General features: G+C 45.8%; 1 long non-coding RNA gene and 1 gene segment (V, D, J or C); both read left to right on the top strand.

Annotated features, from left to right (window-relative positions):
- Positions 1-1,109: 1,109 nt before the first annotated feature.
- Positions 1,110-7,234, top strand: LOC120044144. The segment is given in 2 exon segments: positions 1,110-1,116; positions 6,909-7,234. Coding segments are annotated over 2 exon segments (333 nt in total).
- A 3,840-nt stretch (positions 7,235-11,074) lies between these two features.
- On the top strand, positions 11,075-12,741 carry LOC120043763. The gene is made up of 4 exons (XR_005476508.1): positions 11,075-11,191; positions 11,293-11,437; positions 12,394-12,524; positions 12,621-12,741. It is a non-coding gene; the product is annotated as an uncharacterized LOC120043763 (long non-coding RNA).
- Positions 12,742-14,819: the final 2,078 nt, after the last annotated feature.

Below are 14,819 nucleotides of genomic sequence, written 5' to 3'. Positions count from 1 at the left end.
AACCTGGGGACTGTTGATAATAGAGACGGCCACTCTGGACTGTAACCTGGGGACTGTTGATAATAGAGACGGCCACTCTGGACTGTAACCTGGGGACTATTGATAATAGAGACGGGCACTCTGGACTGTAACCTGGGGACTGTTGATATTAGACACGGCCACTCTGGACTGTAACCTGGGGACTGTTGATAATAGAGACGGCCACTCTGGACTGTAACCTGGGGACTGTTGATAGTAGAGACGGCCACTCTGGACTGTAACCTGGGGACTGTTGATAGTAGAGACGGCCACTCTGGACTGTAACCTGGGGACTGTTGATAGTAGAGACGGCCACTCTGGACTGTAACCTGGGGACTGTTGATAATAGAGACGGCCACTCTGGACTGTAACCTGGGGACTGTTGATAATAGAGAAGGCCACTCTGGACTATAACCTGGGGACTGTTGATAATAGAGACGGCCACTCTGGACTGTAACCTGGTGACTGTTGATAATAGAGACGGCCACTCTGGACTGTAACCTGGGGACTGTTGATAATAGAGATGGCCACTATGGACTGTAACCTGGGGACTGTTGATAGTAGAGACGGCCACTATGGACTGTAACCTGGGGACTGTTGATAATAGAGACGGCCACTCTGGACTGTAACCTGGGGACTGTTGATAATAGAGACGGCCACTATGGACTGTAACCTGGGGACTGTTGATGATAGAGACGGCCACTATGGACTGTAACCTGGGGACTGTTGATGATAGAGACGGCCACTCTGGACTGTAACCTGGGGACTGTTGATAATAGAGACGGCCACTCTGGACTGTAACCTGGGGACTGTTGATAATAGAGACGGCCACTCTGGACTGTAACCTGGGGACTGTTGATGATAGAGATGGCCACTCTGGACTGTAACCTGGGAACTGTTGATAATAGAGACGGCCACTATGGACTGTAACCTGGGGACTGTTGATGATAGAGATGGCCACTCTGGACTGTAACCTGGTGACTGTTGATGATAGAGATGGCCACTCTGGACTGTAACCTGGGTACTGTTGATAATAGAGACGGCCACTCTGGACTGTAACCTGGGAACTGTTGATAATAGAGTTGGCCACTATGGATGGTAACCTGGGGTCTGTTGATAATAGAGACGGCCACTCTGGACTGTAACCTGGGGACTGTTGATGATAGAGATGGCCACTCTGGACTGTAACCTGGTGACTGTTGATGATAGAGATGGCCACTCTGGACTGTAACCTGGGGACTGTTGATGATAGAGACGGCCACTCTGGACTGTAACCTGGGGACTGTTGATGATAGAGATGGCCACTCTGGACTGTAACCTGGTGACTGTTGATGATAGAGATGGCCACTCTGGACTGTAACCTGGGGACTGTTGATGATAGAGATGGCCACTCTGGACTGTAACCTGGGAACTGTTGATAATAGAGACGGCCACTATGGACTGTAACCTGGGGACTGTTGATAATAGAGACGGCCACTCTGGACTGTAACCTGGGGACTGTTGATAATAGAGACGGCCTCTCTGGACTGTAACCTGGGGACTGTTGATAGTAGAGACGGCCACTCTGGACTGTAACCTGGGGACTGTTGATAATAGAGACGGCCACTCTGGACTGTAACCTGGGGACTGTTGATAATATTGCTGGTTGGTATAAGCAGGTTCCAGGAGGAGTCCCTCAGCACGTGTTAAGGTGGTACCACACTGGTTGGAGCTCTGTAGAATATGGTTCTGGTTTCTCCTCTCCTAAATTCACATTTAATCATCAGTCTAAATCGGATTATTGTTTGATTATTAACAATGTGGAGGAGACAGACTCAGCAGTGTATTACTGTCAGACTCAAAATGACTTTCCTATCACTGTGATAAACACCATGACAAAAACCTCCTCACCAAATACACTCACTTCTGCTTCATGCGTGGCAGTGGGGTGAACTCTAAGAAACAGCAGTTGGTCAGTGATTATTATAACAATATATACATGTCACAATGGGAGATCTGGAAATGGAAGAACCATTCATTCCTACATGTCAAAAAGATTATAAGAAGACATTGTCTGAAAGGAAACTGATGTTGTTTCTCTTGTTGTGATCATCATCATCATCAGCATCAGCATCACCATCATCATCACCACCACCACCACCACCACCATCATCATCATCATCATCACCATCATCATCACCATCATCATCACCACCACCACCACCATCATCATCATCATCATCATCATCACCATCATCATCACCATCATCATCACCACCACCACCACCATCATCATCATCATCATCATCATCATCATCCTCAGGTCAATACTGCATCATATGGATAGTGCTTTAACTGATGGATTCAAAAGGACCAGACACCAACAGCAGAATATGATGCTATACTATATACTGTTACTTCATAGAGAGGAACTCTAGAAAAACAAGAGATGTTTGTAGTGAGATTGAAGCTCTGTCTGAATGGGATGTTTCAGTTCCTGTCCTCTCAGTAGAGAGAGTGAAGCTCTGTCTGAATGGGATGTTTCAGTTCCTGTCCTCTCAGTAGAGAGAGTGAAGCTCTGTCTGAATGGGATGTTTCAGTTCCTGTCCTCTCAGTAGAGAGAGTGAAGCTCTGTCTGAATGGGATGTTTCAGTTCCTGTCCTCTCAGTAGAGAGAGTGAAGCTCTGTCTGAATGGGATGTTTCAGTTCCTGTCCTCTCAGTAGAGAGAGTGAAGCTCTGTCTGAATGGGATGTTTCAGTTCCTGTCCTCTCAGTAGAGAGAGTGAAGCTCTGTCTGAATGGGATGTTTCAGTTCCTGTCCTCTCAGTAGAGAGAGTGAAGCTCTGTCTGAATGGGATGTTTCAGTTCCTGTCCTCTCAGTAGAGGGAGTGAAGCTCTGTCTGAATGGGATGTTTCAGTTCCTGTCCTCTCAGTAGAGAGAGTGAAGCTCTGTCTGAATGGGATGTTTCAGTTCCTGTCCTCTCAGTAGAGAGAGTGAAGCTCTGTCTGAATGGGATGTTTCAGTTCCTGTCCTCTCAGTAGAGAGAGTGAAGCTCTGTCTGAATGGGATGTTTCAGTTCCTGTCCTCTCAGTAGAGAGAGTGAGGAGGTTTTTGTACGGCTGTGTATACAAACTGAATCACTGTGGTATTCGGACAAGGAACCAAGCTCTTTGTTTGTAACGGCTTTCTTCCATAGGTGAAGGAGAGGACCAAAGTGCAGCGCGGCTAGTGTTCAACATGTTTAATAAAAGAACAAGTGAAACACTACAAACAACATACAAAATAACAAATGTGCAAAACCGATACAGACCTATCTGGTGCAGAACACAAACACAGAGACAGGTAACAAACACCCACCAAATCCCAACACAAAACAAGCCTCCTATATATGATTCTCAATCAGGGACAACGATTACCATCTGCCTCTGATTGAGAACCATATTAGGCTGGACATAGAAACAGACAAACTAGACACACAACATAGAATTCCCACCCAGCTCACGTCCTGACCAACTAAACACATACAAAACAACAGAAAACAGGTCAGGAACGTGACAGAACCCCCCCCTCAAGGTGCGAACTCCGGGCGCACCCCTAAAACTCAAGGGGAGGGTCTGGGTGGGCATCTGTCCGCGGTGGCGGCTCCGGCGCAGGACGAGGACACCACTCCACCACTGTCTTTGTCCCCCTCCTTAGCGTCCTTTGAGTGGCGACCCTCGCCCACGACCTTGGCCTAAGAATCCTCCCCAAGGCCCCCACATGATTTAGGAGGTAGCTCAGGACAGAGAGGTAGCTCAGGACAGAGAGGTAGCTCAGGACAGAGAGGTAGCTCAGGACAGAGAGGTAGCTCAGGACAGAGAGGTAGCTCAGGACAGAGGGGCAACTCCGGACTAATGGCAGCTCCGGACTGAGTGGCAGCTCCGGACTGAGTGGCAGCTCCGGACTGAGTGGCAGCTCCGGACTGAGTGGCAGCTCCGGACTGAGTGGCAGCTCCGGACTGAATGGCAGCTCCGGACTGAGTGGCAGCTCCGGACTGAATGGCAGCTCCGGACTGAATGGCAGCTCCGGACTGAGTGGCAGCTCCGGACTGGGTGACCGCTCATGACTGTAGGGCAGCTCATGACTGTAGGGCAGCTCATGACTGTAGGGCAGCTCATGACTGTAGGGCAGCTCATGACTGGAGGGCAGCTCATGACTGGAGGGCAGCTCATGACTGGAGGGCAGCTCATGACTGGAGGGCAGCTCATGACTGTAGGGCAGCTCATGACTGTAGGGCAGCTCATGACTGTAGGGCAGCTCATGACTGTAGGGCAGCTCTGGCAGCTCCTGACTGGCTGGCGTCTCTGGCAGCTCCTGACTGGCTGGCGTCTCTGGCAGCTCCTGACTGGCTGGCGTCTCTGGCAGCTCCTGACTGGCTGGCGTCTCTGGCAGCTCCTGACTGACGGACGGCTCTAGCGGCTCCTGACTGACGGACGGCTCTAATGGCTCGGGACAGACGGGCGGCTATAATGGCTCGTGGCAGACGGATGACTCAGATGGCGCTGGGCAGACAGATGGCTCAGATGGCGCTGGGCAGACGGATGGCTCAGATGGCGCTGGGCAGACGGATGGCTCAGACGGCGCTGGGCAAACGGATGGCTCAGACGGCGCTGGGCAGACGGATGGCTCAGACGGCGCTGGGCAGACGGATGGCTCAGACGGCGCTGGGCAGACGGATGGCTCAGACGGCGCTGGGCAGACGGATGGCTCAGACGGCGCTGGGCAGACGGATGGCTCAGACGGCGCTGGGCAGACGGATGACTCTGGCCGGCTGAGACGCACAATAGGCCTGATGCGTGGTGCCGGAACTGGAGGTACCGGGCTGAGGGCACGCACCTCAGGGCGAGTGCGGGGAGGAGGAACAGGGCTCTGGAGATGCACTGGAAGCCTGGTGCGTGGTGTAGGCACTGGTGGTACTGGTCTGGGGCGGGAAGGTGGCGCCGGATATACCGGACCGTGAAGGAGGACACGCGCTCTTGAGCACCGAGCCTCTCCAACCTTACCAGGTTGAATGGTCCCCGTAGCCCTGCCAGTGCGGCGAGGTGGAATAACCCGCACTGGGCTATGCAGGCGAACCGGGGACACCACCTGTAAGGCTGGTGCCATGTACGCCGGCCCGAGGAGACGTACTGGAGGCCAGATACGTTGGGCCGGCTTCATGACATCCGGCTCGATGCCCAACCTAGCCCTCCCAGTGCGGCAAGGTGGAATAGCCCGCACTGGGCTAAGCACGCGTACTGGGGACACCGTGCGCTTTACCGCATAACACGGTGTCTGACCAGTACGACGCCCTCTCACTCCACGGTAAGCCCGGGGAGTTGGCTCAGGTATCCAACCCGGCTTCGCCACACTCCCATTTAGCCCCCCCCCCAAGAAATTTTTGGGTGAGCCTCTCGGGTTTCCAGCCACTCTGCCTTGCAAGCGCCTCATAATGCCGCCTCTCCGCTTTTGATGCCTCCAGCTCCGCTTTGGGACGGCGACACTCCTCTGGCTCTGCCCAGGGTCCTTCTCCGTCCAGAATCTCCTCCCATGTCCATTCCTCCTTGTACTGCTGCTGCTGTTGCTGCTGCCCGTTGCCACGCTGCTTGGTCCGGGTTTGGTGGGTGTTTCTGTAACGGCTTTCTTCCATAGGTGAAGGAGAGGACCAAAGTGCAGCGCGGCTAGTGTTCAACATGTTTAATAAAAGAACAAGTGAAACACTACAAACAACATACAAAATAACAAATGTGCAAAACCGATACAGACCTATCTGGTGCAGAACACAAACACAGAGACAGGTAACAAACACCCACCAAATCCCAACACAAAACAAGCCTCCTATATATGATTCTCAATCAGGGACAACGATTACCATCTGCCTCTGATTGAGAACCATATTAGGCTGGACATAGAAACAGACAAACTAGACACACAACATAGAATTCCCACCCAGCTCACGTCCTGACCAACTAAACACATACAAAACAACAGAAAACAGGTCAGGAACGTGACATTGTTACTGGTGAGTACCCTTTCTTTTAACCTTATATGGTTTTTTAAAATGGGTTTTTGTAATACATAATAGTTAATAAAGTTAAAGTACTTAACATTATATTATTTTTTCATATTTATTTAGTGTAAATAACCTACTTTGTAGACTGATTATCAAGAGTCATGGACACCATGTGACAGCTTCATAGCCTACAGTATATCTGTAGTTGTTGATTTCACATTTAAACTTAAGAAACGTGATGGACTATTTGACCATGTAGGTTACTGCTGTCACTTGACAACACTACTCATTTATAATGTCTCATACAATAATAATATATTTACTCAGAGGTAGATTTGAATGTGAAGTCTACATAAAGTTGTATGAACCTTTAAAATGTTGGTCCCATGTTATATTAAATAATGATAAAACCATGTATATGGTAGTTACACACAATATTGCTACATGCTTCATTACATTGCAGGCTACTACATTACAGTTGGTAACTCCGTTTGCTGGTTGACTAGTAGTAGGATATATGTTTGATTGTATCCCTCATTCAGCACATCTGACTTCTTGATTATGTTTAAACGTAGAGATCTGAACTCATTATCCACTTGCACAGAAATCTGCTTTACCTCTGAAAAGTCACATATGGAGAGTTACTTAGAAAGTTTCTAAATAAGTCCAGCTACAAACAGACATATGAGTAATATGTAACAATAGAATTACATGGTTTTAGTGCCTTTTCATTTATGAGCCCAACATGTTAATTGTTTGTAGCCTTTGAGAAAATGTAATATTTTTTATTCTACAGTATAATCACACAACCCTGTTTCATTCTACTAATTTATCAAATGATTTTGTGTAATATTTATTCTGCTCATTCCATTGGTCCAGACTCTACCCTCCCTCCGCCTGTCTTGACCATCTTCCCTCCGTCCAGCGATGAGTTGAAGTCCAGCAAAGTCACCCTGGTGTGTCTGGCCAGTCAGATGGCCATGGGCTACGCTGATGTCAGCTGGACCGCGGGAGGGAATCGGGTCACCGGCGGCATCGCTACGAGTGGCCCGGTGCCGCAAGCCGACAAGACGTTCCAACTCAGCAGCTGTCTGACCGTTGACACGTCAGAATGGAACCAGGACAAAGTGTTCTCATGTAAAGTCACCGCGGGCTCCAAGTTCGCTGAGAAAGACATCAAGAAGTCTGTATGCAGCACTGAATAGCCTGAGAACCATTGTAATGTCCATTTGATTTTCTACATCACTTTTCAAGTTATTGTTAATGCATTAGAAGTTTAACCTGCATATATACAATATGTTCCATAAAAGATAAATAGCTAATCACACTGATATCATAGGCTACATGATAAGTAGACTCTGTATATTTGAAATGGGTTGCTTTGCAGATGTATAATAGAGGAATAGTTAGAGCTTTGCTGTATTGTGGATATTAAATAAAGAACATTCTAAAGAACAAGTGTTTGTATTTGAGCATGTTGATGAACATCACTGTTAGCAGCACTAAATGAGGGGGAGTTTAACTGAACTCAAATAGAGCAGCCTGCTCTCTGACTTTAGTCCAGATCCAGAAATAGTTGATCTAGATATCCAGGATGTAGAGCAGGTTTACTGTAATGTTAATGAATAACCAGAGATGGACCAGAGGTTTAAATTACAACTTCACATTATTGAGAACCTTCATTACTGTGATATTGTTACGCACGCCTCTGAGAAGAGGGAACGCAACTCCCTGCTGCAACTCAACTCCCCGTGAAGTGTAAGAGGTATGGACTGTAGGCGTGAGTAAGGACGACAAAGGCAGATTTTACCGTTACTAGGATTTATTTCCTTACGGTAATATGGGGAAAAGGGGCTGGACGGAACCAAAGCAAAGAAAGTAAATATCAAAACTTCCCCCTTTCCTATCTAACCTGCCTACCCACCACTTACCTATCTTAGCACCACCTGGTGCCCTAACCAAAATACAGGGGGTGGTCCGCCCAGGTCTTACCTAGTGTGCCTAGACAATGAATATACTACGGGTATATGTATGCCCGCGGGCCTCTTGCCTAAGCACTCCCAAAGTGCCTTCTCCTTCCCCCCTGGGAACAAATGAAACAGAACAATTATTAACAAACAATTTCAATAATCAAAACAGTGCGTCCTATAACACATGACATAACCAATCAGCTCCCTCAGCAACAACTTATATAGTACATACCAAATCTCTGAGAAACAACCAACACTTTATCACAATCAAATTCTCAAGCAAGGATCTCTCTCTCCAATCTTTCCAAAATCTTCTCTCTAATGATTTCTCTCCCTCCACAAAAAGATCTCTTTTCCTGAACAGAACACTGGCTTTTATATTCCTCAGGTGGCAAAGGTAATTAGTGTCAGCTGCTTGACGAGGGGGCGTGGTCAGCTCTATTATCAATTATCAATTAGCCATGGAGAACTCAGGAAGCTATCTCCTGAAACACACACTCAAATACATACCACAACACAGAAAACTGGGGAACGTAACAGATATGATTGTATTATAAGAACATTCTGAAAGTATATATTTAATAATCTATTTAAAATAGTTAATTTGAAAAGGCAACTTGATTATTTCCTAGGCAATATTTGCTTGTACTTTTCACTGTATGAAGAATTAAAACAGTACAGTAACATGATAAATTCAATATATTCATAGTTTATATTCAATAGTGTTATAAACGTACGTCTTACTATAATGTACAAAAACATTTTACTCATGAATATTTTCTCTCCGTACATCTTTGCCAGCAGGGGGAAAAACAAGAGATATAATATTATAATATGCTTCCACCTTGTGGCTCAAACAGTTGTATTTCATTATAGTTGTATTTCATTATAGTTGTAGTTCATTGTAATAATTTCCAGACTAAATCCATCACGCTGTTTCAAATCATTCAGAAATGATAACGTTATGGAAAGTTAGTGTACAATATCTCTGTTGTCAGTACAAAGCTCTGCTCAGTTCTGTGTTGGTCTGGTTCAGAGAGGAGTGTAGTGATGTAGTTGAGACTATATCAGTCTAACTAAGGTTTAGGGACCCTCCTTCCTCTAGTACTAGTGGATGGGTGTAGTAGTAGAGAGACTATATCAGTCTAACTAAGGTTTAGGGACCCTCCTTCCTCTAGTACTAGTGGATGGGTGTAGTAGTAGAGAGACTATATCTGTCTAACTAAGGTTTAGGGACCCTCCTTCCTCTAGTACTAGTGGATGGGTGTAGTAGTAGAGAGACTATATCTGTCTAACTAAGGTTTAGGGACCCTTCTTCCTCTAGTACTAGTGGATGGGTGTAGTAGAGAGAGACTATATCTGTCTAACCAAGGTTTAGGGACCCTCCTTCCTCTAGTACTAGTGGATGGATGTAGTAGAGAGAGACTATATCTGTCTAACTAAGGTTTAGGGACCCTCCTTCCTCTAGTACTAGTGGATGGGTGTAGTAGTAGAGAGACTATATCTGTCTAACTAAGGTTTAGGGACCCTTCTTCCTCTAGTACTAGTGGATGGGTGTAGTAGTAGAGAGACTATATCTGTCTAACCAAGGTTTAGGGACCCTCCTTCCTCTAGTACTAGTGGATGGGTGTAGTAGAGAGAGACTATATCTGTCTAACTAAGGTTTAGGGACCCTCCTTCCTCTAGTACTAGTGGATGGGTGTAGTAGTAGAGAGACTATATCTGTCTAACTAAGGTTTAGGGACCCTCCTTCCTCTAGTACTAGTGGATGGGTGTAGTAGAGAGAGACTATATCTGTCTAACCAAGGTTTAGGGACCCTCCTTCCTCTAGTACTAGTGGATGGGTGTAGTAGAGAGAGACTATATCTGTCTAACTAAGGTTTAGGGACCCTCCTTCCTCTAGTACTAGTGGATGGGTGTAGTAGTAGAGAGACTATATCTGTCTAACTAAGGTTTAGGGACCCTCCTTCCTCTAGTACTAGTGGATGGGTGTAGTAGAGAGAGACTATATCTGTCTAACTAAGGTTTAGGGACCCTTCTTCCTCTGGTCCTCATGAACCCTTGTCCTGTTCCATTTTCTCTCTCTGTGTCCTCATCTGGTTCCTCACATCTGTCCTCGGTGGTGCCCTCACTCAGTCTGGTCTTGTTCACATTGGGGAGAATCCTAACTTGCAGTTCAGTCACATTTTCACTTAGTCTCCCATTGGCATCAATGCATGACTAAGTAAAGATTCACCTTAATTAGAAGTTAGGATTCACCCCATCGTGCATCAGTGATCAGAATAGAGTCTGCAGTTCTATCAACGTACAGCAGAGGAGGACATAGGACCACCAATAATGACTGAGGAAAGATCTACATGTACTTTACAACAGGAACATCTGTCTGTAGCCCACTGGTTTCAGTCCCACCCAAAGACCAGCTGATGGTTTCATGTCTACTATCTCTAGTTATCAGAGTCATTCACCAGGGACGTGTCCTAGATCTGACACTGAGTTACAGGCAGTGATGTGTTGTTCCCCTTCTCCCCCAGGACACACCTGCTTCCCCTCCCCTCCTCCTCTCCTTATTTATAGCTTCATGCAAATGAAGAGGTTATTTTATCTCCTCTCAGAACTGTGTGGGGGGAGGGGGTGGTGGGGGGGTCTGCAGGTGACCAGAGGAGTAGACTGAAACTGAAAATGTGTCCCAAATGGCACTATGTTCCCTTTATAGTGCACTACTTTTGACAAAGGCCCATTGGGTTCTGGTCAACAGTAGTGCACTATAAAGGGAATAGGGAGACATCCTGAGTACCTCATAATTATGTTAGTCTTGTGTAGAACTAGTATAGGATAATAAACTCCATTCATGGTTTGATGGAGGTAGGAGATTAGATACCTCATCATTATGTTAGTCTTGTGTAGAACTAGTATAGGATATTAAACTCCAGTTATGGTTTGATGGAGGTAGAATATGAGTCAGTGAAGAAGACAGGGCCTCATGTAGAGCAATGAGAATAGCTGGTGATTGGTTAACTTCAGAGGCCCCTCCCTCTGGTCCTCCCTGTCTGTCTCCTTATAGGTGGGTTCTGCAGCCTCTCCTCTCCTCACACTCCAACCCTGCTCATCTCTCAGCTGGACAGTAAGGGCCTTTCACACCACACACTGACAACATGCTGGGGACACTCTGCACTCTCATCACTGCTCTAACATGTAAGGAATTTACTATATGTTCAACATGAATCAAAACAAGACATTAGAAGTTGTTAATTCATGTATGATTACATGTCTTAAATTGTATTTGATTCCCACAGATGTCAGTTGCCAGAAAGCAGTGACACAGACACCTTCAGTACTGACTGTCAGTACAAAGGGGACTGCTACTTTTTACTGTGACATTACCAAAGATGAAGTCAATTATGTAAGCTGGTATAAACAGGTTCCAGGAGGAGCTCCTCAGTATGTGTTAAGGTTTTACTACACAAATGACTCTCCTGATGAATATGGTTCTGGTTTCTCCTCTGATCGTTTCACATCTAAAGCCACGTCTGGTAAGGATTATCAGTTTATAATCAGTAATGTGGAAGAGACAGACTCAGCAGTGTATTACTGTCAGACTCGGAATGACTCTCCTTTTGCCCTCGTATCACAGTGATATACACCATGACAAAAACCTCCTCACCAAACACACTCACTTCTGCTTTCAGATGTTCTGAATATAGACACTAACTGAATGTCAAGTCATCCTGAACCAGTGTGTCTGCAGTAGGAGAACATTCCATGCTTGTGTTTTACACAAAACCCTTCACACATTTACTAGAATGTTGTCATTAACAATTACACCTAGTTGTCACAAAGCATGAATGATAAAGTGATATTCCAGAAGGTTCAGTCCTAACAGAAGACTCCATGTATCAGACAACCTCCATGATAGTCAGTCCCCTGGTTTACAGTAGAGACATATTACATCATCAGTCATTTAGTGATGTACTGTTAGTTCAGAACCCCACTATCAGGTCCAGATAATATTATTATAATGTTATTATTATACATATTATGAACTGCTGATTTAAACTAACTAACATAACTGAGAAGAAACATAATACTGATCTTTACAATGCAACAAAACAAATCCAATATGTTTATGAAATAGTCTTATCTCAAATATTTGCATTTTTTATAGTTTAATATTGACTCTAATTGAAATGTATGTCACAGTTATGAAGATATAGGATACGTCCAGATATTATTTAGAAATCTGTCTGTTGGTCTTGTGAAGACCCAGATACAGTATGTTTGAGAGTAGAGAGTGATTGGTTAACTGTAGAGGCCCCTCCCTCTGGTCCTCCCTGGCTTGGTGATAGGTTACCTGCAGAGGCCCCTCCCTCTGGTCCTCCCTGTCTGTCTCCTTATAGGTGGGTTCTGCAGCCTCTCCTCTCCTCACACTCCAACCCTGCTCATCTCTCAGCTGGACAGTAAGGGCCGTTCACACCACACACTGACAACATGCTGGGGACACTCTGCACTCTCATCACTGCTCTAACATGTAAGGAGTCTGACTTCCTGGAGGTTTTATTTCCTAGTTTATTAATAATGAGTCTGTATGTTTCTCTTTACTACATGTCATCTTCTTATTTCCAAGGTGTCAGTGGTGTGACTGTGGTGACACAGAAGCCTCCTGTTGTGACAGTGAGCAAAGGAGACACGGCCACTATGGACTGTAACCTGGGGACTGTTGATAATAGAGACGGCCACTCTGGACTGTAACCTGGGGACTGTTGATAATAGAGACGGCCACTATGGACTGTAACCTGGGGACTGTTGATAATAGAGAAGTCCACTCTGGACTGTAACCTGGGGACTGTTGATAATAGAGACGGCCACTCTGGACTGTAACCTGGGGACTGTTGATAATAGAGACGACCACTCTGGACTGTAACCTGGGGACTGTTGATGATAGAGACGGACACTCTGGACTGTAACCTGGGGACTGTTGATAATAGAGACGGACACTCTGGACTGTAACCTGGGGACTGTTGATAATAGAGACGACCACTCTGGACTGTAACCTGGGGACTGTTGATAATAGAGACGGACACTCTGGACTGTAACCTGGAGACTGTTGATAATAGAGACGGACACTCTGGACTGTAACCTGGGGACTGTTGATGATAGAGACGACCACTCTGGACTGTAACCTGGGGACTGTTGATGATAGAGACAGCCACTATGGACTGTAACCTGGGGACTGCTGATAATAGAGACGACCACTCTGGACTGTAACCTGGGGACTGTTGATAATAGAGACAGCCACTATGGACTGTAACCTGGGGACTGTTGATAATAGAGACGACCACTCTGGACTGTAACCTGGGGACTGTTAATAATAGAGACGACCACTCTGGACTGTAACCTGGGGACTGTTGATAATAGAGACGACCACTCTGGACTGTAACCTGGGGACTGTTGATAGTAGAGAAGGCCACTATGGACTGTAACCTGTGGACTGTTGATAATATTGCTGGTTGGTATAAACAGGTTCCAGGAGGAGTCCCTCAGGACGTGTTAAGGTGGTACCACACTGGTTGGAGCTCTGTAGAATATGGTTCTGGTTTCTCCTCTCATAAATTCACATCTAATCATCAGTCTAAATCAGATTATTGTTTGATTATTAACAATGTGGAGGAGACAGACTCAGTAGTGTATTACTGTCAGACTCAAAATGACTCTCCTATCACAGTGATATACACCATGACAAAAACCTCCTCCCCAAATACACTCACTTCTGCTTCATGCGTGGCAGAGGGGTGAACTCTAAGAAACATCAGTTGGTCAGTGATTATTATAACAATATATACATGTCACAATGGGAGATCTGGAAATGGAAGAACCATTCATTCCTACATGTCAACAAGATTATAAGAAGACATTGTCTGAAAGGAAACTGATTTTGTCTCTCTTGTTATGATCATCATCATCATCATCATCATCATCATCATCATCATCAGGTCAAAACTGCATCATATGGATAGTGCTTTAACTGATGGATTCAAAAGGACCAGACACAACAGCAGAATATGATGTTATACTATATACTGTTACTTCATAGAGAGGAACTCTAGAAAAGTCTGAGATGTTTGTAGAGAGAGTGAAGCTCTGTCTGAATGGGATGTTTCAGTTCCTGTCCTCTCAGTAGAGAGAGTGAAGCTCTGTCTGAATGGGATGTTTCAGTTCCTGTCCTCTCAGTAGAGAGAGTGAAGCTCTGTCTGAATGGGATGTTTCAGTTACTGTCCTCTCAGTAGAGAGAGTGAAGCTCTGTCTGAATGGATGTTTCAGTTCCTGTCCTCTCAGTAGAGAGAGTGAAGCTCTGTCTGAATGGGATGTTTCAGTTCCTGTCCTCTCAGTAGAGAGAGTGAAGCTCTGTCTGAATGGGATGTTTCAGTTCCTGTCCTCTCAGTAGAGAGAGAGAAGCTCTGTCTGAATGGGATGTTTCAGTTCCTGTCCTCTCAGTAGAGAGAGTGAAGCTCTGTCTGAATGGGATGTTTCAGTTCCTGTCCTCTCAGTAGAAAGAGTGAAGCTCTGTCTGAATGGGATGTTTCAGTTCCTGTCCTCTCAGTAGAGAGAGTGAAGCTCTGTCTGAATGGGATGTTTCAGTTCCTGTCCTCTCAGTAGAAAGAGTGAAGCTCTGTCTGAATGGGATGTTTCAGTTGCTGTCCTCTCAGTAGTGACAGTGAAGCTCTGTCTGAATGGGATGTTTCAGTTCCTGTCCTCTCAGTAGAGAGAGTGAAGCTCTGTCTGAATGGGATGTTTCAGTTCCTGTCCTCTCAGTAGAGAGAGTGAA

The sequence above is a fragment of the Salvelinus namaycush genome, chromosome 3 (genome assembly GCF_016432855.1).
Source record: "Salvelinus namaycush isolate Seneca chromosome 3, SaNama_1.0, whole genome shotgun sequence".
Classification (NCBI taxonomy): Eukaryota; Metazoa; Chordata; class Actinopteri; order Salmoniformes; family Salmonidae; genus Salvelinus; species Salvelinus namaycush.
The sequence above is the reverse complement of the archived record's forward strand: the minus strand, read 5'-3'. Positions and strand labels throughout refer to the sequence as shown.